Raw genomic sequence first — 25,563 nt, forward strand, 5'->3', positions numbered from 1 at the left:
CTAGAATTTTCAACCATAACAACCATTCACAAATAGTTATAGGTTAGCTTTACATATAAAACCTTCCAGTAAATACTCCGGAGAAGAGCAAGCACATATGAGTTTAGTCCCTATACTTTAAGATCTTAAAATAAAATTATCACAGTAACTTATGTTGACCATCTTTCTGCCACTGTGTAAAATAATATTTTTGTTATACCTTTCGTTTTCAGGAGAAGTATGTCTTTACAGGCCAAATTTTACTGGACCCTATCAGAATTCTAAGTGACATCACATGTTAGGAATTCAATTAGGCGCAAACATTTACATTAAAATGCCGCAGTCAAGATAAACCTTGACATTTTAATAGACTGCTACAAAAGAAAATTATTTCCTTTTCTTGGAGGTACAAACATAACACTTTCACTAATAAGACTCCGTAGATAAGAAATTAATGTCACCTATGAGAGAACAGTTTCACAGGTGACTTGTATAGTCACCATTATTATTCTAAGGTCTTTATTCAACTCTCAAAATTAATTCCACATTTTGCAGATACCTCTTTTGTATTCATTGCATAATCAACTACAGGAAAGACTTCATTTAAGTGACATTCAAAGGTCGGACTTATCCACAAAAGCTGACGAACTAGTGAAGTCTAGAAAACACCATGTAGAACCATGCCATTGTAACTTCTCCTTCTTGCACAGAATAACTGTGAAGTGAGACCACCTATATTTTTAGTGATAGCATGAACAGTTTTGATGTTGAGGATCTGAGTCAGGTACACTAATGTACGTGAGCAAAGAAGAATAGGGTGTTTAACACCTGTCCACCTCTCATTAGAACCCATGGGAGTAACAATGAAAAATCTTTTGGTTGTTGATTTAAGATGAAAGACATCTCTGAGAAATGCACACCGTTATTAACTGGATTAATGGTTTCATTGCTTTGATGTTTAAGAGTAAAATAGAAGGAACATTCTTAAACCATAGGAATTAATGTGAAATATTGGGGAAACAAACCGAAGGTTTTTTTTGTTTGTTTGTTTTAATACATCAGTAAAGGCAGGCTCATGCAGAAACATGAATCCTCAAATGGATCTTCTTTTTTGGGGGTAGATTTGTTCATAAAGTGACAATTAGAGTTTACTTAGCTTCCAGAGCACTAAGGAATAAAACTTAAGCTACCTTAATAGAGCTTCTGATAAAAGCCACAATGCTTACACACATTTTAGCAGGATTCATTGGGTGTTTAGAAAGTCTAGTCAGAGCTATTGACTATTTCTTTTTAAGTCTGTCATATTGTTAGTAGATTTACTATTCTATTTCTGTTACTACTATATACCCCTGTGGCCACCGTCACCACAATAATCATCACATTCAGCTCAAGAAGTACAAAATAACATTGAAGATAGAAATAATTACGGGAAAATCATTTCTTTATCACTTACCTTTACTGGTAAATATTAAAATGATACAGTTCAGAAAAAACTTCTATGGAGAGTTACGGTTCCCTTGGTGCTCTACATTTTATTCTAATATTTTATCACAATTTTGTCAAAATGTTCTTGTTTGGGCCAAAGGAAAAAATCTTCACATTACTTTAAGACATCCATCTAAATTGTTATAAGTAGCTGCACATTGCCTGATCATGTTTACAGAGGCCTTTTAAAAATTCCTATTCAACTTAGTCATTTTTGTCAGTCATTTATATAACATTCAAGCTCTTCAATACTATTCCAGATTGCGGTTATCAAAAATGATCAGGTCACTTTTAATATAAGACTAAATAAATGTAATATGACAACAATATTAATTCTCTGCTCTCAAATCAAATAATTGAATGTTTAATTATCCACTAGAATATTTAGCATAACTTGGAGTCAGTAAAATATCAAAAGGTAAAAACTCTGTGTCCTTGAGCATGAGGAGATATGAAACATGCATACCTGAAGCATGTCAAATATTATACAGCAGTGTAAAATCAAGTGTTTAAGTGTGTAGTCTAGGGTACAGGTATTATAGAAACACATAAACAAAGATCACTGTGTCTAGATGAACAACGAAGGTTTCATGGGAGAAGTGGATGTGGACTTGAATTGGAATAAGAGAATGGGAAGAATTCTGAGCAGGAAGGTCCATATAAGCAAAAATAAGAGGGAGAAGCAGCCTAGCCATATGTAGAAGAGTAATGGGACCAACTTGATGAGCGAATGATTTACATCCAGCAATAATGGAAGGTCACTTTGAACCTAAGAAGAAAGTTATGAAGTCCCTCAAATACTATGTTGAGGAATTTGATGGTGAAATAGGGTGATTGTGCAGTGGTATCACTAGCAGAATAAAAAGTCCTTTTAGAAGTAATACCCTGGCATATTAGAGTAGAAGAGATTAGGGGTAGGGAGAAATAGCAGTGACCTTCTGCAGTAACTTAAGTATGAAAGACGGTTTAATGGGCTTTTCTCTTATTTAGGAACTTAAACTATAGCCCCAAACTGAGGATGACCGATGATGAATTCCTCCTTTAAGTATCTTGCTTCTAAAAGGGAACAAACAGCAAGATTCTGCTGCAATGAACATTGCGGTGCATGCATCCTTTCGAATTATGGTTTTCTCCAGATATGGAGTGGGATTGCTGGGTCATATGGTAGCTCTATTTTTAGTTTTTTAAGGAACCTCCATACTGTTCTCCACAGTGGCTGTACCAATGTACATTCCCACCAACTGTGTGGGAAGGTTCCCTTTTCTTCACACCCTCTCCAGCATTTACTGTTTGTAGATCTTTTGATGATGGCCATTCTGACTGGTATCAGAAAGAGAAAAACAAATATCGTATAATATCATTTATGTGTGGAATCTGGAAAAATGATACAGATGAACTTATTGGCAAAGCAGAAATGGAGTCACAGATGTAGAGAACAAACTTATGGTTACCAAGGGGGGGAAGAGGGGGGACGAATTGGGAGATTGGGATTGACCTATATACACTACTATGTATAAAATAGATAACTAATGAGAACCTACTGTGTAGCACAGGGAACTCTACTCAGTGCTCTGTGGTGACCTAAATGGGAAGGAAATCTAAAAAAGAGGGGATATATGTATACATATAGCTGATTCACTTTGCTATACAGTAGAAACTAATACAACATTGTAAAGCAACTACACTCCAATAAAAATTTTTTTAAAAATTTAAAAAATAAAAACTAACCTGCCTCCCCCAAAAAAAGATTCTTCTGAGTTCTGAGGATAAAGTTGACTTTTAACATTGACCCATCACCCAAACCAACCCAAAATAAACAGAACTCTAGGAGAGTTTTTGAATTTTAATGAATATTTATTAAGTGCCTCCTATATGTCAAGCATTGTTCTATACTTACACATAAACAAGACAAAGTTCCTTCTTTCATAAAACTTACATTTTGCTGGGGGAAGGTGGGACAGTAAACAAACACATAAGTGTATAATATGTTACACTGGTTGTCTGAGAAGGCCTGGCTCTTCTGTGCAGAAATCCGAAAGAGGGGATGAAGCAAGTGAACAGGAGTTTCTAGGCAGAGGGAACAGGAGGTATAGGGGTTTTGAGATATCCATGCACATGGCTTGTTGAAGGACAATCAAAGAATCTAGTAGGACAGAGCTGGACTGAGCAAGAGAATGATGGAAAATGAATCAGGTGGGTGTTGGGAGTGTGGGATTGTGGACTGCAGATCCTGTAGGGTTTTGTAGAACACGGAAATAACTTTGGATTCATTTTTGAGCGCACTGGAAAACCATTGGAGATTTTTGAGCCATGGAGTGAAAGAGGAATGATTTACTTAGTGAAGAGTGACATTGAAATCCACCCCCAGTCCACCCCTAAACATTCTCAAGGCTGAGGAAGGAATTCTAAATACATCACTCAGAGAAACTGGAAGCACTTGCTTCTCCTGGTTGGTACCTCCTGAGATGCAGAAATATCTAAGCCCAATTTGCAGCTGTCCCTGGAGGGAAGTATAGAAAGGAGTTTGGGGCAGCTTCACATGGGGGTTGGCAGCCTATATGACCACGGAAAAGGTGCTTGCTTCTCAGGTAGAGAATTCTGATGGCCAAATATTGTCTGTAGCCGCTCTAATGATAGGGTAAGACAAGATTGGCACACCGTCGATCTTTAGCATGGTGCACATGAGTGCGTTTCCTATGAGCCAGTGGATGTCTTTCAAGATGGCTAGGCTTGAGCTCCCTTGAAGTTACACTGACCATGATGGTGGGTTTTTGGGGGAGGGGGCTCCAGCAAGAAGAGTGTTTGGTGTGTCCTGCTCTGTTGGCACCATAGATCAGTTGCAGAGGGCAACACTCATGTGAGAGAACTTGGCTTTGGGGAGATCCTCATGGGTTCTCTCAAGGAAAACATACAATTGTTCAAAAAAGTGCCACCTTCCACAGAGAGGGCTTGGATGGCTATCCAGTGATGGAAGTAAAATAGTAACATTGGGAAGAGGCACATTTGAATGAAAGGGAATAGGCAAAAAAAGAGCAGGGAGGGAGAAAGGGCAAACTGGGATCAGGTCTGAGCCTGTGAAATGGTGGAATCTTTGAACTATATGTGAGCTTAATATTTTGCTGGAGATGGAATGGACTTTTTTTTTTTTTTAAGTTTTTGCTAGACTCTTTCTGGTCATGCTGCGCGGCATGCAGGATCTTAGTTCCCTGACCAGGGATCGAACCTATGATGCCCCCTGCAGCGGAAGCATGGAGTCCTAACCACAGGACCACCAGGGAATTCCCAGAATGGATTTTTTAATACTTGATCATGAATCTTAATGACTAAAATGAGACTCATAACTAAAAAATAATGTGAAGGCCATAAGGTATTCCTGAAAGGTTTTTCAAGAGTTGGGGAAAGGACATCCAAAATATTATGTTTAGGCAGCAAGTAGTAGGCAAAAAGTAAAGCCTTTCCTCCTTGTGTCTCACTGAATTAAGACAGGTACATCAACATAAATGATAAAAGCATGAGCTAGGGTTGTGGTGGTGGAAATGGAGAAGAGGAACAGCTATAAGAAGATGCTCCAAAAGAAAATAGGCTAAAATTGATATTGAGTGAAATCAGGGGATTAAAAAAAATCAAAGCTAGATGTCTGCGATCATATGCAAGGCGGAGGTGCCTTTGCAGAAATGGATGTTGGAAAAATTGGGTTAGATGAGAATTAAGGCTTGCGGTTATGGAAGTGATGGGTGCCTATCATTATAGAAAATCAATAGGCAATTGAATATATGGGACTGGAGTTTAGGGAGAAAACTGGGACAGAGATCTTGAGACATCAGTATGATGAAAACTGTGAGAATATTTGAACTATTTGAGTAGCAGAGAGAGTCTTTCTGTTGAGGACACCCACAATTAATGAATGGAATTGGAATGAAACCAATAAAAGAAACCAATGAGTGATCAGGGAGCCAGGGATAAAGCGGCAGTTAAAGGCCAAAGTGAATTGGGAGGAAAAACTGGATTTTGTTGAGATGCATACAAAGGCCTCTCAAAAGCTTAGTGATTGAGCTGCTTCTGTGGGAACTGAAAAAAGTCGAGAAGTTAAAAGGAGTTTGGGAAAGAGAGGGAAGTGAGAAAATGGAAATAGTGCTGGAAGAGTCTTAAGAATAAGCTCAATATTCTGTAAGGTCTCCTAATCAAACACTGAGTTTGATGATCAGAATTCATTGGCCATCAGAACTAATATTTCCTGAAAGCCATTATGATTATCAGACTATTGACTGGATGTGTACAGCAGTTCTAAATACACTCCAAATGATCTCTTTTGAGAGGTCTTCCCATATCCTTCAAAGACCCAAGTAGACAATTCCAGTCCAAATTAAAAGCTGTCTCGTTATCCATACTGGCAAGAAGGGGAGTTGAGAATATGGATGAAGAAGTGATCTGACATTCTACATCTACAGCCCAGCATACTCCCCATTTAAAATAATAAAATAAAACATGGCTCAAAAAAATTGTTTTTAATTGTAAAATTATTACTTCAGTATTCAAGCTATCAGTCACTGAAAAAAATCAGAGAGGGAAAATAATGATAGAAGAGATTTCCTGATATCCAGTGTCATAGTATAAAAATATACCTCAAAGTTTCACCCAAATTTGGTGAGGCAAAAAGGGGAAAGTTCTTTTCCCACAAGCTATGACCTGCCATGCCATCCTCAACCCCCAGCTATGTACTTTGAAAAGCTAGAGGGATTTCTAAATGAAGATAGTGGTTTAACCTTCATTTAGAGACACAGACCCTGTGCTGCTATCATAAGGAAGCTGGTGTGTAAAAATATCATTTATATCATTCAGGAGCTTGAGGCAAATTTTTAAACAGTTATTTGTGAATGCTACAAAGACATTATTCCTCAGCCTTCTCATCAATAATACAGCCCCAAACTGATTTGGAACTGTAAAAACTGCCATGGATCCCATTAAAGGCAATGAGAGACATGATCTGTGTTCTCTCTTTCTGCTTTCCCTTGAGCTTCATGTCTGGAAACCACGCATCTTGGAATAGCAGTCCAGTCATGTCATAAAAACTCTTCCTTGTTTATGTTCTTTTCTTAGCTTATCCATTTATGGAGAATAAATAAGTGAACTTCAGAGGCAGCCCAGTACCCAGTAAAGCTGTCAGTTGCAGTGTTTGTCATATTTCAATCAAAGCCAGAGCCAGCCAGCTATCTTCATCCAGTGCAGTCTCTACATTCTCGAGGACCAGAATTAATGAATTAGCTATTGATTAAATTCTACTCTAGCAAATCCACCAAGGCAAATAAATGAACTACCCAGGGCACATGTAGGCCACGGCCAGACATGTCTGGGCTATCGATCAGTCGTTAGCATTCTTTGGGGATATAGAAGCAGCTGATGATAATATGACAAGTATGGAAAATGTGATGTAGAAACAGAGTTTGTTTCTGGAGGAGTAGCTTATAAAACTAGAAGGTTTCATCTGATCTTTCTAAATACCTTTGTGTGCTATGGCATCTTTGGTTTATATATAATGGGAAAAACATGTGTAAGTGCTTATACTGAAGATGTTGTAGTCAAAAGCAAGGTATAGGTTAAGGCCAAAGACGAAAATGACATGCTCCATGCTTATAATCAAACAGGCTGGTAGGCTATTGGTATATGTTATGAAAATATATAAAAGTTAAAATTTGCTGATGACTGCTTTTTACCAAAAATAAACAAAGATTCTAAGAAATATGTGTCTTATTAGAAACCAAAATATTCTAAATGCTATAGAAGCAAACCCTGTCTACTGACATTTATCTGGAAGGATTTCACATTTGATTTTGCATGTTGCTAATATAAAAGAGATTTTCTTAAACAAAAATAGAAACATAACTAACAAGTATACACTGCCAGAAGTATAATGAAATTACACAAACAATAACATGCACACAGGAGGCTAACTGCTTTGGTGTTGGTGTAATTTTGATTAATGGCTTGGCGCCTATATCTGCTCATTAGAGTCTTGCCTTTGGAAAATGTTGCCGTTCTACGATAGATCAATTTAAGAAAGGAAAGACTGTACATGCCAATATTTGGTTGTGAATGATTTCCATCAGTTTTTTTGCTAGATCTTTGACCAAAAAAGAAAAAAAAAAAGGAAATAAAGTTGCCAAAAGCATTGGAATAAAGAAAAATATGGAGGGGTTTGTACTTTCTGTGCTGGTCAACATGGAGAAAGCCAGTTATAGCCTCTCTCTCCCACTGATTACTGCCAAAAAGTCTGCTCTAATTACAAAAAGCAACCACTCAAGGACTCTGAAAAGTTAACAATAGAGGCAGATAGGGAGGGGAGCCAAAACTTAAAGAGCAAACATTACAGGATGCGTTTCCCATCGTTTCCCCCCTTTGTTTGTCTCCCATCTTTAACCCAAGAGCAGCCCCAGTGTGGAACCGAGCGCTGGGCAAGCAAAATCTATGAGAGGAACCCAATCTTTCTGGCCAGAGTACAAAAAGGCCTTGCAAGCCAAAGGGTATGATGGGTATTCCTGTTTCGTTATATTTCCTCTCTTTTTTCCTGCTCTGAGGATGATTCCAGCCAAGGAGCTGCATGATGGCAGTCCTGGCCAAATGAGAATCTAAAATCCTGAGAAAAAACAAGCTGTCTGACCAGAGGAACCAGGGAAAGCACTCCTGTGGTCCAGAAATCTCATTTATTTTTTCCTCTATTTTCTCTCTAATCTCACTGTCCCCCAAACAACCCCATTTATGTAAACTGTGAGGTATATTGGGAGGTTAAAATTACAAGAGAAACCATGTCTTTCTAGCCAAAGATTTGGGAAAGGAAGTCCAAGTGATGTGAAAAACATTCGGGAAATCTCAGAGAAGAGAAAGCTAGGCAGTCTACTAATTCTATACATGAACCAATACAAGGTCTAACTCACCTCTAAGCTGCACATGCATGGTTGCCTCACAGGCAAAGGAAATCTGGGCACTGTAGCAAAGACTTTGCAATCTGAACCATTACATAATCCCCCAACTAAATACCAGATTAGCCACTGAGAGGTGCATGCGTGGGGCAGATATAAAGCAGCACAGAAAAGCTTTTGAAAGATGAACCGATATTAGAGCCATTGACCACATAAGCCAAGACAGAATTTTCAGTCTGAAGCTAACCAGTTGATTGCCTGCTGAAACAAGCAAACAAAAACTCCAACCTTCTTCAGAGGATTTTAACAGGACTCAGATCACAACCTGATATTTAAAATGTTCAGGATACAATCCCAAATCACTCAAAATTACACTAATCCAAAGAAAGCTGGAGTGGCCGTATTAGTATTAGACACAATATACATGATGACAAGAAAATTATCAGGAAGAAAAAGGAATATTACACAATGATAAAAGGATCACTTTACCAAGACACAACAATCTGAAATATATATGCACCTCATAATAAAGCAAGAAAATACACAGGGCAAAAACTGATAGTTCTAAGAAAGAAATAGATAAGCCCACAGTTATATTTGGAGATTTCAACATGCCTCTCACAATATTTGATAGAACAACCAGGAAGGAAATCACTAAGTGTATAGATGACCTGAACATCACTATCACTCAACTCGACCTAATTGACATTGATAAAATGCTCTGACAACAGCAGAACACACATTCTCCTCAAGTACACATAGAATATTCACCATGATAGATCATATTATAGGCCATAAAATAAACCTTAACTAATGTGAAAGAACTGAAATCATAAAACCACATTTCAGACCATAACAGAATGGTACTAGAAATTCACATTCACAACATATCTGAAAAACCTCAAAATATTTGGGAATTAAGCAAACCACTTCTAAAATAATTCGTGAGTCAAAGCAGAAGTATTAAGAAAATTAAAAAGTATTTTGAACTAAATGAAAGAAAATGCAACATTTCAAACTTTCTGAGATTCAACTGAAGCAGGGCTTAGAGGAAAACTCATAACTTTACATGGCTCTAGTCAAAAAGAAGAAAGATCTCAAATCAATAATGTAAGCTTTCCTCTCTAAGAAACTGGAAAAAAGAAGAGTAAGATAAATCCAAAGCAAGAAGAAGAAAAAAATCAATAAAGAGCAGAAATCAATGAAATGGAAAACATAAAACAATAGAGAAAAAGCAATAAAACCAAAAGATTGTTCTTTGAAAAGATCCACAAAATTGATAAAACTCTAGACTGATTGACTATGAAAGAGAGAAGACACTTATTACCGTTATCAGAAATGAAAGAATGCAAATAAATCCAGACTTTACAAACATTACAACTTTCTGCCCATAAATTTGACAAATTTGGTGAAATTAACCAATTCTTTGCAAACACAAGATTACAGATCTCACTCAAGAAGAAATAGATACCTTGAATCATCCTACACTGTTAAGGAAATTGAATTCTGAGTAAAATACCTTTCAACAAGGAAAACTCTAGGCAAAGGTGAGTTTCACTGGTGAATTCTACCAACATTTAAGACATAAATACCTTTTCACACAATCTCTTCCAGAAAACAGCAGAGGAGGGAATATTTTCCAACTTATTTTATGGGCCCAGAATTACCATGTTACCAAAACCAGGCGAAGACTTTACAAGAAATAAAAACAGTTCAATATATTTTATGAGGATAGTCATAAACATCCTCAATAAGATAACAGCAAATTGCATGTATAAAAAGGAAAGTACATCACAACCAAGTGGGGTTTATCCAGATAACACAGACTAGTTAATTATTTGAAAATCAATCTATATAATTAACCATATTAACAAATTATATCCAAAAAAGGCATTTAACAAAATTCAATATCCATTTATGATAAAAACTCTCAGCAACTAGAAATAAAAGAGAAGACTTCAACCTGATAAAAGGTATCTCTAAAAAATTCGTAGGTAACATCACATGTAATGGTAAGAGAATAGGAACAAGTCAAGGGTGTCCGCCTTATTGAATGAGCCAAGGCAATAAGGCAGGAAAAAGAAGTAAAAGACACACAGATTGCAAAGGAAGAAATAAAGTGTTTCTTTTTGCAGAGGATCTATGCAGACCCAGGGAATCTACAAAAAAGCTCCTAAAAGATCTTAAAACTCATAAGGAGTTTAGCGAGGTTGCTGCATACAAGGTCATTATACAAAAATTAATTGTGTTTCTACACCCTAGCGATAAACAATTGGATTTCAATGTTTTTAAAGAACCATTAAGAGTAGTACTCCCTAAAATAAATAGTAGGTATAAATCTAATGAAATATGTGTAGGATCTGAACACTGAATTCTACAAAACACTGATGAAATAAATGAAAGAGGATGCAAATAAACGAGCAATATGCTGTATTTATGAATTGGAAGATGTGGTATTGTTAAGGTGTCAATTCTCCCTGTATTGAACTATAGATTAAATGCAGTCCTAATCAAAATGACAGAAGGATTTTATAGATATTGACAAGCTGATTCTAAAATTTATATGGAAAAGCAAAGTAATGAGAAAGGTCAGAAAAATTTTTTAAAAAGCTTAAAGTTGAAGAACTCATAATACATGATTTTACAACTTACTGTAAAGCTACAGTAATTAAGATTGTATGATATTGGTAAATGACTATGCACATTGATAAACTGAACAGAATAGAGAGTTCAAAAATGACCTATAAAATGTGTTAAATTGATTTTGACAAAGGTCTAAAAGCAGTTCAAAGAAGAAGATATAGTCTTTCCAACAAATTGTGTTGGAAAAATTGGATATCCCTATGCAAAGACGTTAACCTTGACCCACACCTCAGTTTTTAGAGAAATTAACATAAAATGAATCATAGACGTAAATTCAAAATGTAAACATACGAAACTTCTAGAAGAAAAAATAAGAGGAAATCTTTGTGACTTGACTCAGGTAAGGATTTCTTAGATACAACACCAAATGCACAGTCCATGAATGAAAAAAGTGATAAACTGAACTGTATTGAAATTTAAAACTTTGCTCTAAATGAAAACAATTAAGAGAATGAAAAGACAAGCCATAAATGAGAGGAAAATATTTGCAAATCATATATCTGACAGAAAAATTCAAATATACTTTAAAAATCTGAACTCAACAATAAGAAAGCAACAAATCCAAGTAAAAAATTAATAAAATATTTGAAAAAGCACTTCACCAAAGGAGAAAACAAATGCCAAAAAAACATTTGCAAAGATGATCAATATCATTAATCATCATGGAAATAAATGTAAATTAAAACCATAATGACACATCACTAAACATCTATTAAAATAGCTAGAGAGAGAGAGAGAGGAAAAATTCTTGCAGAATATCAAGTTCTAGCAAAGATGAGACGCAACTGGAATTCTCATACAATGCTAGTAGGAATGCAAGATGTTACAGTCACTTTGGAAATTGGTTTGCCAGTTTCTTTTTTTTAAATTAATTTTTATTGAAATATAGTTGCTTTACAATGTTGTGTTAGTTTCTACTGTACAGCAAAGTGAATCAGCTATAAGTATACCTATATTCCCTCTTTTTTGGATTTCCTTCCCATTTAGGTCACCACTGAGCATTGAGTAGAGCTCCCTGTGCTATACAGTAGGGTCTCATTAGTTATCTATTTTATACGTAGGATCCATAGTGTATATATGTCAATCCCAATCTCCCAGTTCATCCCATTCCCCACCTTTCTTGGTGGTTTCTTATAAAGTAAGTAAAATATAAACTTATCCTATGATTCCGTAATCCAACTCTTAGTTTTTTACCCACGTGAAATGAGAATCTACGTTCACGTTACGTACATAATGTTTATATCAACTTTATTCATAGTCACCAAGAACTGGAAACTACCCAAATGGTACACAAACTGTGGTATATTCATACAATGGAATACTATTCAGTAACAAAAATTAACAAACTATTAATATGTGCAATAACATGGATGAATCTTAAATGCATTATACGGAGTGAAAGGAGCCAGGCTTAAATGGCTACAAACTGTATAATTCTACTTATATGACAACATGGAACAGGCAAAATTATAGAGAACAGAACAGAGAGGTGTTTGCTCAGTTTGGAGGAGGGTGGAGGAGGAAGTGGCTATAAAGGGCCAGTGTGAAGAAATATTCTGACATAATGGAACAGTGTTATATCTTAATTGTAGTGGTGCTCATATGTTTGACAAGTTCATATGTACTTGTCAAAACTTGTAAAACTGTGAAGCAAAAAAGAGTGTATTTTACTATATGTAAATTAAAAAACAAAATAACAAAATTAAGAGAATAATTAAAAAGTAAACAAATTTAGGAAACCCAGAATCTTTTTGGAAGTTTAATTCATTGTTAAAACTAGGCAGTTCTCTTCACACCCTTGTCAGGTTTTACAGAATCTATACTTTTTTCTCTTCACCTGTCTTAAATTGCCTCTCTGCTAATCCAAAACAATATCAGTTGCTATCTGACTGAGTATGGAATTGATAAGACGAAAGGTTCTTTTTTTAATTCAGAATTTTAAGGCATTGTTTCATTGTTTTCTTAGCAACGAATGTTGCTGTTTATTGTCTGATAATGCCATTCAAATTCCCAATGCAGTATGTACACTATCTGTCTTTTCCTCCTGGAAGTTTTTTGGATGTGATTTTTTTAACCTGGTATTTTGAAACTTCCTGATGATATCCCTTTATTGGCTCTTATTTCAATCACTGTGCTAGTATCTATAGTAGCTTTTAATCTACATACTGGTTTCTTTGGTTCTGGGATATTGCCTTTTCCTTTTTTTGGTGGTGGGGGGCATATTTTCTTGTTATTTTTCTTTGATTATTTTCCCCCTTCTTTTTCCTCTGTTCTCTCTTTCTGGTACTCTTATTATCCAAATATTTGATTTCCTGGATTTTAAATTTTTTTCTTAAAAATTTCATTTGTATTAACATATTTGCTTTTTATTGCACTTTCAGAGACTTTATCTTAAATTTCCAATTCAGCTCTCACACTTTTAATTTCCATGAGGTACTCCCCCCCACCCCTCACATCCTGCTTTACTTTGATTCTTTTTTCCAAGTAGGAGTTTTTGGTGTTGTTTTATAGATAGAGGATGTCTTTTTATCCCTCTAAGATTGTTATGGATTTTTTCCTCATCCTGCATTGTCCCTGTGTCTATTGAATTACTCTTCTGTTTTAATTTTGTTTCTTTTCATCTTTGAGATTAAAAAAAGATGACTAGACGCTTTGTATTGTATATGAGTGAGGCTTGTTGACTGATGTACTTTACTACTGTGTGACCAGGTGGTTAGCTACCTTTTCTGTTAGGTGATTCCTATCTGCTAGTTCCTGGAAGTATTTTATTTGGAGTCATTCAAACTTTTCCAGAGAAGAATGCCCTTCTTGTATGGAAACATTTATGACTAGATATTTGTTTCTAAAAACAGAGCTGGGGAAAGCCACTGAGGTGCCATCATTCTAATTGTAGTCTACCACTTTAACATGATTTTTACCTTTGCCCCTCATCCCGGATTTCCACTGTGCCTAGTAGCCCTAATTCCTAAATACCTCTGTTCAGTTTCTTGAGAAAAAACTTCTAATCTCCTGGTGATGGAATATGCCACATGGAGGAAGAGAAATAGACACATGGATGAATAATACAGAGGTAGGCAACCTTGCATTCTGTAATGGCTAATTTTATGTGTTAACTTGACTGGGCCACACAGTGCCCAGACATTTGGCTAAACATAATTGCTGGGTGTATCTGCAAGGTTGTTTCTGATGAGATTAGCATTTGAATGTGTAGACTCAGTAAAGCAGATTGCTCTCCATAATGTAGGCGGGCATATCACCCAATCAGTTGAGGGTCTGAGTGGAATGAAAAGGTGAAGGAAGGGAGAATTTCCTCTCTCTGCCTGACTACCTGATCTAATCAGTCTTCTCTCACTCTCAGACTTGGACGGGGATTTATACCATTGGCACCTCTAATTCTCACAACTTTGGACCTGAACTGGGACTACACCCCCAGCTTTCCTGAGTCTTCACTTTTGGTTTTGTTTCTCTGGAGAACCCTGACTAATTACAGGTCCCAACCACTCTTTTTTAAACTTTCAGCTTTGAACTTTACCCCATCTTCCTCTCCTTCACAATTCTGAAAGCTTGTTAAGTGCTCAGCCACTGAGGTTCTCCGCAGAGCAAATTTGTTTTGTGTCATTATCTCCACCAACACTTTGGTTGTAAATTTCGCCACTGTACAAAGTCATTTGCCTCTCCCTGCCAAATACTGCTTTCAAAAACTGTGTTAAAGTCCCTCTTCTGCTATTGTCATCTGCTTTGTTATTTTCCTTGCTCTTGTTGTATACCCTTTTTAATGTTTTTGCCACCGATTTACTATATTTGGGGATAAGCAGTCTTTAACCACAACTAAAAAATATTTTTTCTCTGTTATCATCTGCAAGCATCTTCTTAAAAAAATATCTTAGAGGCAGAGAAACATATGGGTATTTGCTCAATTTCTAAAAAAGCTTGCATATTATTTTTAGCTACATGTAAATATGTAATCTAAGACATAGTCCCTTATGCCATTCACCTGAGCTTGAGTCATAGGGATGCTAACAGGCAAGAAATGTGACAACATCCACCCACCTACCTATACTTCTTCCTGGAGTTCTTTAAGAATGAACTCAAATGTCACATCTTTCATGACGCCTTCACTGATAATCATGGGTAGAGCTTGGTATTTTTTTATGCACTTCTTGCACATTATAAACTTCTGTTGTAGTGTTTCTCACACTGTTCTATAAATATTTGTTTAGGGCAGTGTCTCCCACAGTAGACTGGAACTGTGAAAATTTAGAAGCATGTCTTATACTTCTTTGTATTACTTTCACTTCTTATATTATTATACCCACAAGTGTGTTTGCTGAAAAAATAAATAAAGCTTTTTGGTATCCCTTAAACTTGACCATTTTCCCCCTACAAGGTAGGCAATCCTGTGGATAGGTGGGCAAAATCTGCTGAGGGAATTATCAATTAATTAACATATCCTACATTAGATAGATATCATCATGTGTTTTATAGATGTACTCAAGAAGACAAGATATGACTTTTGCTCCGAACATCTAAGAATACAATTACTTGAGTTTTTCTAATTATTTTAATCACTAGTTCCCCAAATCAGTACAGATACTTTTGAACTGATTAACAAAAAAAAGACTTAGAAATTTCAATACGTCATAAAGGAATCCTTCAGAATTGAAATATTTTATAACAGGTTGATTATTTTAGCCAGTGTGCATGTGTGTACATGGAGTGTGTGTATGTGTGTATAGATGAAGGGTGATTCATTTGGTTGGGGTGAAAGTATGATGTGGGAATACTCAGGTTTCTTTCTCTAAGCCTTGACTTGATACAGAGAGATGAAAACTTAATATCACTTTTGGCTTGGGAAACTTGATGTTAAATCTTTTTCTTCTTATTGCTATTTTGAATTGAAAAGAGGCTCACTTTCAAACTATGGTCACTGCTCAGCAACAAAAGTATACAGAAAAATAAAGGGATTCTATGAAGAATCTGATAAAATTGGTAATGGTTATCCAATAATTTATCTCCCGTAATTATTTTACAGATGTTTCTAGCTTTAGGGGAACCTGATATCTCTAAATCTAAGTTTTTCAAAGAGATTAAGTTAGAAGGTAGTCATTCTAGTTAAAGTTGTATTATTTGCCTCACAAAAGGATTTACCGAAGGACAACTTTTCCATGCACCTCAGCATTTGTTCACAGATTACTGAGTAAAAGGAAGTGAAGCTGGGCAATCAGGGATATCAAAGCCTAAATGTTAGGCGACGTGTCTATTGAAGATCAATACCTAATAGTATCAAACATTTGATTTACACACATATTTATAGTAATCTACTAAATAAGATTGTCATGGCTAGGATGATACCTTTGATTTTTATTTTTATTGTTTATGATCAGTTCTTTAGATTAATTGACAAAAAATTTGTACCTTGAAGTGATGCCATGAATTGTGGGAGCTGGTATATCACTTGGACTATCTTCCATGGTGGTGATTTGGGTTCCATTGCTTTTCACACAGGCATATTTTGTGCAGACTTCAACCTGCAAATGTTAGTTTAGAAAAGAATAATTGCAAATACTTTCAAAATACAGACTGCCGATGGACTGAACCCCACCCACCCTCATTTCACAGGAGTCTCTTATAGTTCCCTACAGCATCTTAGGGTTTAATCAATCTTAATTTTTTATGTTAATTGAGTCTGGTGGGAAAGGTCAAAATAAAGCACAGAAATGAGCTCAGAACAATTGATCTAGTGATTCAAATGGTGATGTTTAGTTTCTGGTTCCAACCATTCAGAAAGAGACAGACATATTCATCTATTTAGAGCACAGTTAAGGAAGGGAGGATGTTTAGGTGACAGTTGGCAAGCATAATATGTTATCACTGCATACTGCTCTCTGGATCTATAACAAGATAGGGTAATGATGATATCTTCTGGAAGTCTTGACACTTTATAGCGAGTAGCCTCAATGCTAATGTCTAATGGAAGAAAAATGAGGTCTAGGGAAGATTTCCAATATGGCTGAGCTATTTTATATCCATTTGTTCCAGCTGCAATTGTATTTTTACCTTAATCACAGCAGAAACTCATCACTCACCCTTTAATTCTGCCACCTAATCTGAATAAAAACCGAGGAGGGTGGAATAACTAAAGATTAGAAATCAGGTTCATCAAGCATCAGTAACACAGAAGGAACATATTCAACAAGAGGGGGGAGAGACAGATGAACATACAGGAGGTCGCTTGTGGGCAATCTACAAAGCGACAGTCTTCTGCTCTCCATTAAAGTCTAAACCAAAGAGGAACTGCACTTTTTCCAATGCTAATTTACTTTCAGCATTTAATACATAAATGGAGGATACTAGATACTGATGAATCTTAAACACTCATCCTGAGCCTTTAAGCAACACAGTTCTCTGAATTTCAACTGGCATTTGAGGAAAGAAAAATGCGCTATTTGTTATATTTAGTAGCTACGTCGCTTTGTTCATGGGGCAGTTCGCACCTAAATGGGAGCTTTTATAATGCTGTTGTGTGATTTATTTATGCCACATAGCATTTTGAGCTAATATTTAGTAGATATTTAAACACTGTCAAGGCTGTTTACTCTGAATATGTCCAATGAAACCCCAAACAACTTACAGGCAGATGAACTTAAAATATGCTTGTTATAATAGAATTAAGGACAATAAAACTTCATGCATATTGGGAAATATTTGACTATATGATGCATAGTGAGATAACTCAAAATCAACTCAACTGAATCTTTTATATGCCAAATATTATGATGGGTACTTGCACAGATAATTTTATTGAATCTTTACAACTCCACGTCCAGAAGTTTGTAAATGAAGGGGTCAGAGGGATCAAGCTGATAAGATATGAAATATCTGATTCAGGCTTTACTGTACCCTATTGTCTTATTATCTAAATAATAAGCATAGCTTTAAGTTCGAAACTTAAGTGTATTTAAATGATTCTCCAGAAAGCTTTTACTTTGACTTTAGAGAAATGTGTCAATATTTTCACTTCCTTGATAATGCAGTATTCCAAGTCTCCATCTTTGGGGCATAAAAAGAGATAAAATTGAATTAAAAATTGAAATGTTTATTCCCTTTAAAAAGGGATATGTAAAATGATTCATTCAAAAAAGCAGATGCTTTGGTGCATCTACATGTCTGCTTTAAAATCAATGGCTATTTTACAGAGGGGGTTAGTATAGAGAATCTTAGTTTTAAAGTATTAGGCATATCAGTTAAGTGCATATTTTAAATGGAGCCAAATCATCCTTGACATCAGAAACAAAAATCTTTGAAATTTGATATTCAAATTTCCAGTAATGCAACAACTATTTCAAGTGCAGCATTTCTGGGCTGTGAGGCACTTCACAAAAATACAGTTATTAAGAATAAGAACATCTTATAACAAAATTTAAGTATTAGATTCTAATTTGGTCTTTTGTCTCCTCATCTGTTTCCATGTCCCAAACTGGATCAAAATGCACTCTCCTCAGGCCATTAGTGACTCAAACCAATAGGTCTGAGCGAAGCCTCTCAGAGTAGAACATGCCTGGAACGCTTACATGTCAACTCTTGCTCTATGGTTGGAAGGCTGATGCTGGATATGCATGCACAGTATCCAGTGATCTCACCCCTAGGATGTATTTTGAGTCCTGTAAAGCAAATGAATAAGCTGCCTTTCAAGGGCTCAGTTGGCTTTCTCCACCAGGGTCCCAAAGAGGAAAATACAGCAAATCCTTCATCACCTCCCTATGCTAACCTTGTTCATAAAGTTATATTTCTACTTATTTTGAATGTGATTTTCATTTTATAATGTGATTGATGAGCGACACATATACATAGATTCACTCTAAGAGTCATGAACAAAAGTATCAGTCCACTGGTCCAGGCTAAGGTAACTCAGGTGGATGGATGGGAATCATGGAACATAATAAAAAATAATCAACGTACATTTCTTCTTTTATGAAATATCTTTTTATGTCATTTTCTTAGGAAGCTAGGCCTAGTAGTGGGAGAGGCTAATGCATTGGTTGTAGCCAGATGATTATGTATGTTTCACCTTCAAATGTGTGGGAAAGAAGGGGCTGGGAAAATGTCCACTTAATGAACAGAGCCAGGGAAGTTTTCTGTGGTCAAATACAACTTCCACACTTAATATCTTCTGAAAAATATTTTAAAAGCTCTTATAAATTTTAGAAGGAGCATAGTTTATTTAAAAATTTACTAAATGGCAATCCTTCTCTATAAACTTTGAGCTTCTGAAACATTCTGTTTTTATCATTAATTTTTGCATTTGGCCTTGTTAGCTTTTATATCCTAGCGCTCTGACAAGATTTCCAATTCCTTGAAGATAAGTTCCTTGTTTTATATGCCTTAATATTCTTTATATTTTTTCTACTTTTAAGATCAGTAGATCTCAAAGAGATCTAGGAGTTGGCTCTCAAATGGTCAACGCACTCTCTGAAATTGCATGTTAACTTTTGTCATATAAACATCAAAATATACACATTTTTCTAGGGCAATGTGCACTGACTTCAACAGATTCTCAAAGAGGCCCAAGGGCAAAAAACTTAAATACAATTGCTTTCATATAGGTGAGGATCATTGAACATTTGTTGAAGGATGAACAGATATATTTCTTTCATCCTCATATAAAATCTTTTAATATTTTTCATCTGCAATACATTCACTTATTTTTGTTATTGGTGTTGGGTTCAGAATCACAGAGTGCTAGAGGGGGATAGAATGTTTTCAGTCATCTAGTCCTTTGCTCTTACAAAAGAGACAATCAACACCAAGAGAGGTTACATAACTTCCCTAAAGTTATTACATTTAGTAAGTAGCAGAAATAGGAGTAGAAAGAATATCTCCACAGTTATAGGCTAATTCTGGTTTTGTTATCAGTAAAAGAACCGGGAAAAAGGCAAGCTGCTTGGCAAGACTGACTGCAAACACATGGTTTGCTTCCTTTTGCCAGTGACAATACCATCACCATCCTCATCACCATCACTTTCCACAGTCCCATTATCCCCTCTCCAGTGACTCGTGTGTTTGCCCGCAGCAAACAGATTTAATCCAGATCAATTTCCCTCTTTTCTCTCCCCTTCCCCACCAAATAAATCATGTGTAACCAAGATGGAAGGTATCCACGAAGAGACATAACCCAGCATGTTTTATTTAACACACCCATAAGCTTAACCTTCAAAAAAACAACGTTCTAACCTGAATGTCATAGATCGTTAAGGGAGACAGGTCTCCCAGAGTGAAAGACCCAGGCACATTTATTCCAGTCTTGTAGAGCTGATTATTTACATAGACAGAATATTCAGTGACAACACCATTTGGGTTTGAAGGAGCTGTCCAGATGACACGTACAGCTGTACTGTTGATGATGACAACCTCTGGAGGAAGCATGCCCTGAGGCTCTGGAATTAAAGGAAGAAACTGAATAAACTCCAGCTGCCTCTGAAAAAGCACTTGTTAAACTAAATGCCGATTAGTATTTAGGTTGAGTGAAGGGTTTGTTGCTTATCTGCTTTCCTCTGATGAAGTTATCACAGTCTGTAGTCCTCTGTAAATTGGCTTATTATACTCTCAGTTAGAAACCATGAGAATTGGTGGTAAAATGCTTTATACCACCAGCGTAGTGCTAATCTTCAATACTATGTGACCAGTGGGATATGATGATAAATTATTCACCCATCTGCACCACTAACACATATCTATTATTTGTCTCCTTTCCCATCCCTGCGCTCCTCCAAACCTCTCAGGGAAGAAAAAAAAGAAAGAAAGAAAATTTGCTCCTTAAGCAAAAAAAATATAACTCCAATACATCGAGGCTGGTGGAACGTGAAAAATCATTTGATGTTACTAGCTTGTAACTCAAGCAATATGAAGCAATAATGCAATATTGTCATTATGTAAATGATTTGGAATGTTGATTACCATAGGTAATGATGAAATCTAACATTAGAAAGAAAATCTTGCTTGGCGTTAAATTATACAATTATTCAATCATGTCAGAAATAACTATGCAAAGACCTATTTTTATCATAAGAGCCCATCTTAACTAGTTGAAAAATTGTCCTTGTGATCCATTCTATTTTATAAACAAAAGGTGTCAACCTTTGGCACCACGAAGGGAAATGGGTTCCACACTCAAAGTGCTCTGTTAATGACCTGGAACGCTTGCTTGGAGGTAATGATATTATAATGTTTATAATGAGACTTTAGAAAGCCAAAAAGATTAGAAAGACCATTCCAAACACATTTCAGATTCACAAGTTGCTTCCCTTGCTTCCTCCCCCTTGCTAACTGGCTTAGAAATGAGTCACAGGCAATTTTTCTCAGCGGCTGAACTTCCACCTACCATTTCTGGTGACTCAGGGAGGGCCCTCGCTGTGCTTGGCTGTCGTTGTGAATAGCATCCTGCTTCTGAGAGCAATTCTTAAAAAAAAATGCTTCTAAATGTCACCATGTATGGATGTGAACTCAGCTCTCAACTAAGCACACACTGAAAAGAACAGGAACAAACTGGGCTAATATCCCATGACTGGAGCCTTGCGCCGCTGTCTCCACGGGACCACTTATTGATCTGCCACTTGACGACAGCCAGCACTTAAGCATTTTGGCTCCGACCCCCTTCCCTCCAACACCGGAAATTTTATAATGGAAGGATGACTGATCTCAGCCTCAGCGAGAATCAATCAATTTCATTCGCATCTCTGAAGCCAAGCATCCCTTGAAATCTGGACTCACCGCCGTCGCAAGTGGTTGCATGCAGCACTTCACTGTTAATGCTGGCAACTCCGTTGAAAACAGAGATAAAAATCCGGTACTCTGTGTTTGGATTTAAGTGGCCAATGACATGAGAGTTTACATCTGGGAGGATTTTTCGAGATTCATTGGCGGTAGCAGAACTCCAAGAAAGTGTATAATATTCAACATCACCTTGTAGGTCTTGAAAAGCTGTTAACAATTAACACAGGACACTGTAAATGTAGCTGATATAAAAGGGTCTCGGGGGAAAAGACAGAGAATACACTCTATCATTAGCTATTCCTAGAATGAGAAAAGGGAAAGCTTAGGGAATTTTCCTTAGAGGAGTGCTGGGTTTTACCTTTTCATCAACAAAGGTGATTCCACCCCCATCTCATAATTAATTGCATAGAGTCTTAACTTCATAGGAAAATAAACTTTGAAATTTCCTTTAAATATTTTAATTATGCTACTGGGTTGGCCAAAAAGTTCGTTCGGTCAGTGACTACATGGTTCAATAAAGTTCTTGGTTAAAACGAAAACTGTGTCTTTTATTTTCCCTTAAAACCAAATGAACTTCTGGGCCAACCTAATATTTATAAGTATACAACTAATCTTCAAAACTTTGATATAATACTTATGAAAGGAAATTGAGTAAAATAAAAATATGCAGTACAGGGGAAAACTTCTGATCACAAGTAATAGTTCTAGAGAGAACTCTATGCTAATACAAATGAGGGCATATCCTGTCACAGATTCTAAAACTTGAGGAATTTTTTAACTTGCTAACAAAATCTGCTAAATGATACCTGGAAGAGTGTTTAGACAGATACCCTGTTATGTGCACTGTTGATGTAGCAGAGTGAAGTAGTATGCTCTCCTGAAAGATTCACTCAGTAGGATCCCAGGATGATATTTGAATTTTGATCAAGGCTCCCATCTTTTTCTCCTAGTTCACTGTTGTCTGTATGATGTAGAAAAGCTCTTAAAGGATGCCGAAATCAATTGCTTACTGTCTCACAAATATAACTAATCAATTCCTCAGCCCTTGTCCTTTTAAAGACTAGTTTGTTGTTTTCTTTTTCCTTTCACCCAATTTCTCCATTCTTGCTCTAAGTTCTTCTCATGATTTTCCTACTACGATGCTTTAAAAGGAAAACACTCAGATTTTCTTAGGTAGAAAATAGCATACTGCTCTGCTTCCATTAGCATTATTTTTGAAGACCTTAAGCAGGATCTATTACCTTGATTTGTGTTAGGGTTGGGGGTTGGAGTTTTGTATGTAAAAGCTCCTAAAATTGTATGTAAAAGCTTGTGTTAACATTGTTCTGCAGCACTAAGCAAGGATGGGGAGGGAAAGGTGGCATTTCTCTTTATGGTTATTGAAGTACAGTGTCTCTAATATGTGAGATCCTGGCATACGGCCATGAAAAGGAATATGGTTTTTGAAGTATAGTGTCTCTAATATGTGAGATCCTGGCGTATGGCCATGAAAAGGAATACGGTTTTGGGAACTGCATGACTTTCTTTTAAGAACCCCTGTTCATTGAGATCTTGGGGGGGTCTTACATCAAAACTGAATGCTGGTTTGATTTTTATTTTTTGTTTGCTTCCTGAGCACACTACCACTCTGGCCTAACATCCAGCAATAGTTAAAAATGTTTGGTATGCCAGTATAGTTGAAAGAGTTTATAGTAAGAGATTTTTAGCAACTACTTTGGAAAACTCTGGAGATTGAGATGTTTCTTATCTCTGATGTCACAAAACGTAAGCACCTTTAATAATGAGGTCATTATAATGCATTGTCAGGAACTGGCTATTCGTGTCCATTGATATTTTCCCAAATGATAATATTTGTCAAGTACAGCAAAGTCACTGGTTCTGCGAGGGCAAAAGTTCCTTCTATCATTAGAATTATTTTCTGCTGCCCTACAGTATGATTCCTCATTAATTTATGGCAGCTAAGATATAATAGAAAGTCTGCTAGATTTGAAGTTCTTGTTGTATTTTAGCTTGTTACATGAGCAGGCCGGTTAGAAATTCAAGCCCTAAAGATATAGTATGAATGAAGTGCTTTCAAATTCTACTCAGAAATATAAATGGATTTTACCAGGGTTAAATTTGCCTGATATCTCTTCTATCAAGTTCCAAGGAATGGACCTGTGTATATACACTGAAAATATTGGGGTTAGCACCATACGTTCAAGATGAGCAAAGATCATATGACAATATCTGGATGAAATGTCATTAAATGCCCATTCTTAGCCATGCGCCATACATCAACCCCCTGAAATAGAACAGAATCTGTTGTCCCAAAGAAGAAAGGAAAAGATGGGATTCAGTTCCACTGGTTCCATCTTACTCCATGAGATGAGACTCTTCTAACCAGAAACAGGCAGCATCTCTAGGCAACATGGGCCAGGTTTCGGCACTGCCCTGCCTCTCGCCATCTGCTTCAACATTCCTCTTTCTTCCTTCATTGACATTACAGTGCAGAGTCCAAAACACAGAAAAACAGTAGAAACACATTAAATAGATTAAATGATCTTCATATTCCTAGTCATATTGTGAGAAGTTCAGGGAGCAGTACATTCAAAGGAGTGTCCTTTTACATTGTTCAAACAAGGTTTTCAAACTTCAGTGGGCTCTAAGTCAGTGAACCAGCTAAGAAACAGAAGATACATCCTCAGTTCCACTGGCCAACACACAATTCAAGGTTGCTGACCTTGAGGAACGCTGTTAGAATTGAAATAGCTGGAATGAGGAGACGAGCAAATTTCACCCTCCCTGTGGATTGGTAAAAACTGGACCTGAATATATTTCTCTTTTTGAAAAGAGAAAAACATGAATTACAAGCGTTCTTGATAGCATAAGATAAGGGAAACACTGTCTAGAACCTCCAAAAGTAGAATTTGTTTTTCATATACTACTTCTATACAAATAAGATGAAAGCTTTACAAAACATTTGCATGGTGTTTTTAAAAATAACAAAAGGGACATGCCTTTGTGCAAAAGATGCTCTAGGAAACACGTGACTGTTTTATGGAAAGATAGACATGAAGACAGGAAGATATTAAATGACCTTCTTAAATAAGAAAGGAAAGTAAGGAAACATAAAAAGCAATGGCAGAATTAAAATCTACATTGAAAGCAGAAAAGCACAGAGTTAAAAATGTAGGATAGGAAAAAAATAAAGAGGAAAATGACTAAGAAGAAATCAGTGAATGTCAAAATTTATAGATATTGAGAACAGAGAATGAAAAAAATTTAATTAACTTGAAAAATAAATGGAATAAATAATCATGGATATAAAATAGCTCATAAAACCTGACCCAAAATGAAGGTTTATGTCTATAAATTGAATAGGTTAATATAGTTTTGGCCAAAATAGTGGCAATATATCCAAACATAGACATATCATGGATCATTATGACATTTCTCAAATAAACTAAAAATTAAAATATAATCTACAAAGGAGAAAAAAAAAATCAGGCAAGTTTCAGACTTCTCTGGAACAACAAATTTGGAAGACACTGGAAAAATTTCAAGAAGTTTTGAGGGAAAATATTTTGATCCTAGAATTCATACACAGCTAAGTCATAATTTATGTGCAAATACAGCAGAAAGATTTTCTTATATAGGTAAAAATTAAGAGAATGTGCAAGGACAACAGACAAATGTTCTTATTTAGGCAAAAGTTAAGATAATATATAACTCATTTATTTAACTTATTTAACTTTAATTATAAAAATTTTCCAATAACGTTATCTAGAAG

At 36.1% G+C, this 25,563-nt stretch overlaps 1 protein-coding gene across 2 annotated transcripts in view; it reads right to left on the bottom strand.

The window, feature by feature from the left end:
- The window catches only part of USH2A (usherin), a 794,931-nt gene that overhangs the window by 220,310 nt on the left and 549,058 nt on the right, over positions 1–25,563 (bottom strand). For both annotated transcript variants that reach the window (XM_082428283.1, XM_082428282.1), the window contains exons 44-46: positions 21,789–21,998; positions 20,253–20,455; positions 16,437–16,549 (exon numbers count right to left, since the gene is read on the bottom strand). In XM_082428283.1, the coding sequence (XP_082284409.1) occupies positions 16,437–16,549; positions 20,253–20,455; positions 21,789–21,998 (526 nt within the window). The remainder of the gene's footprint in view (positions 1–16,436; positions 16,550–20,252; positions 20,456–21,788; positions 21,999–25,563) is intronic.

Source organism: Balaenoptera physalus (assembly GCF_965194825.1).
Source record: "Balaenoptera physalus genome assembly, chromosome: 1".
NCBI lineage: Eukaryota > Metazoa > Chordata > Mammalia > Artiodactyla > Balaenopteridae > Balaenoptera > Balaenoptera physalus.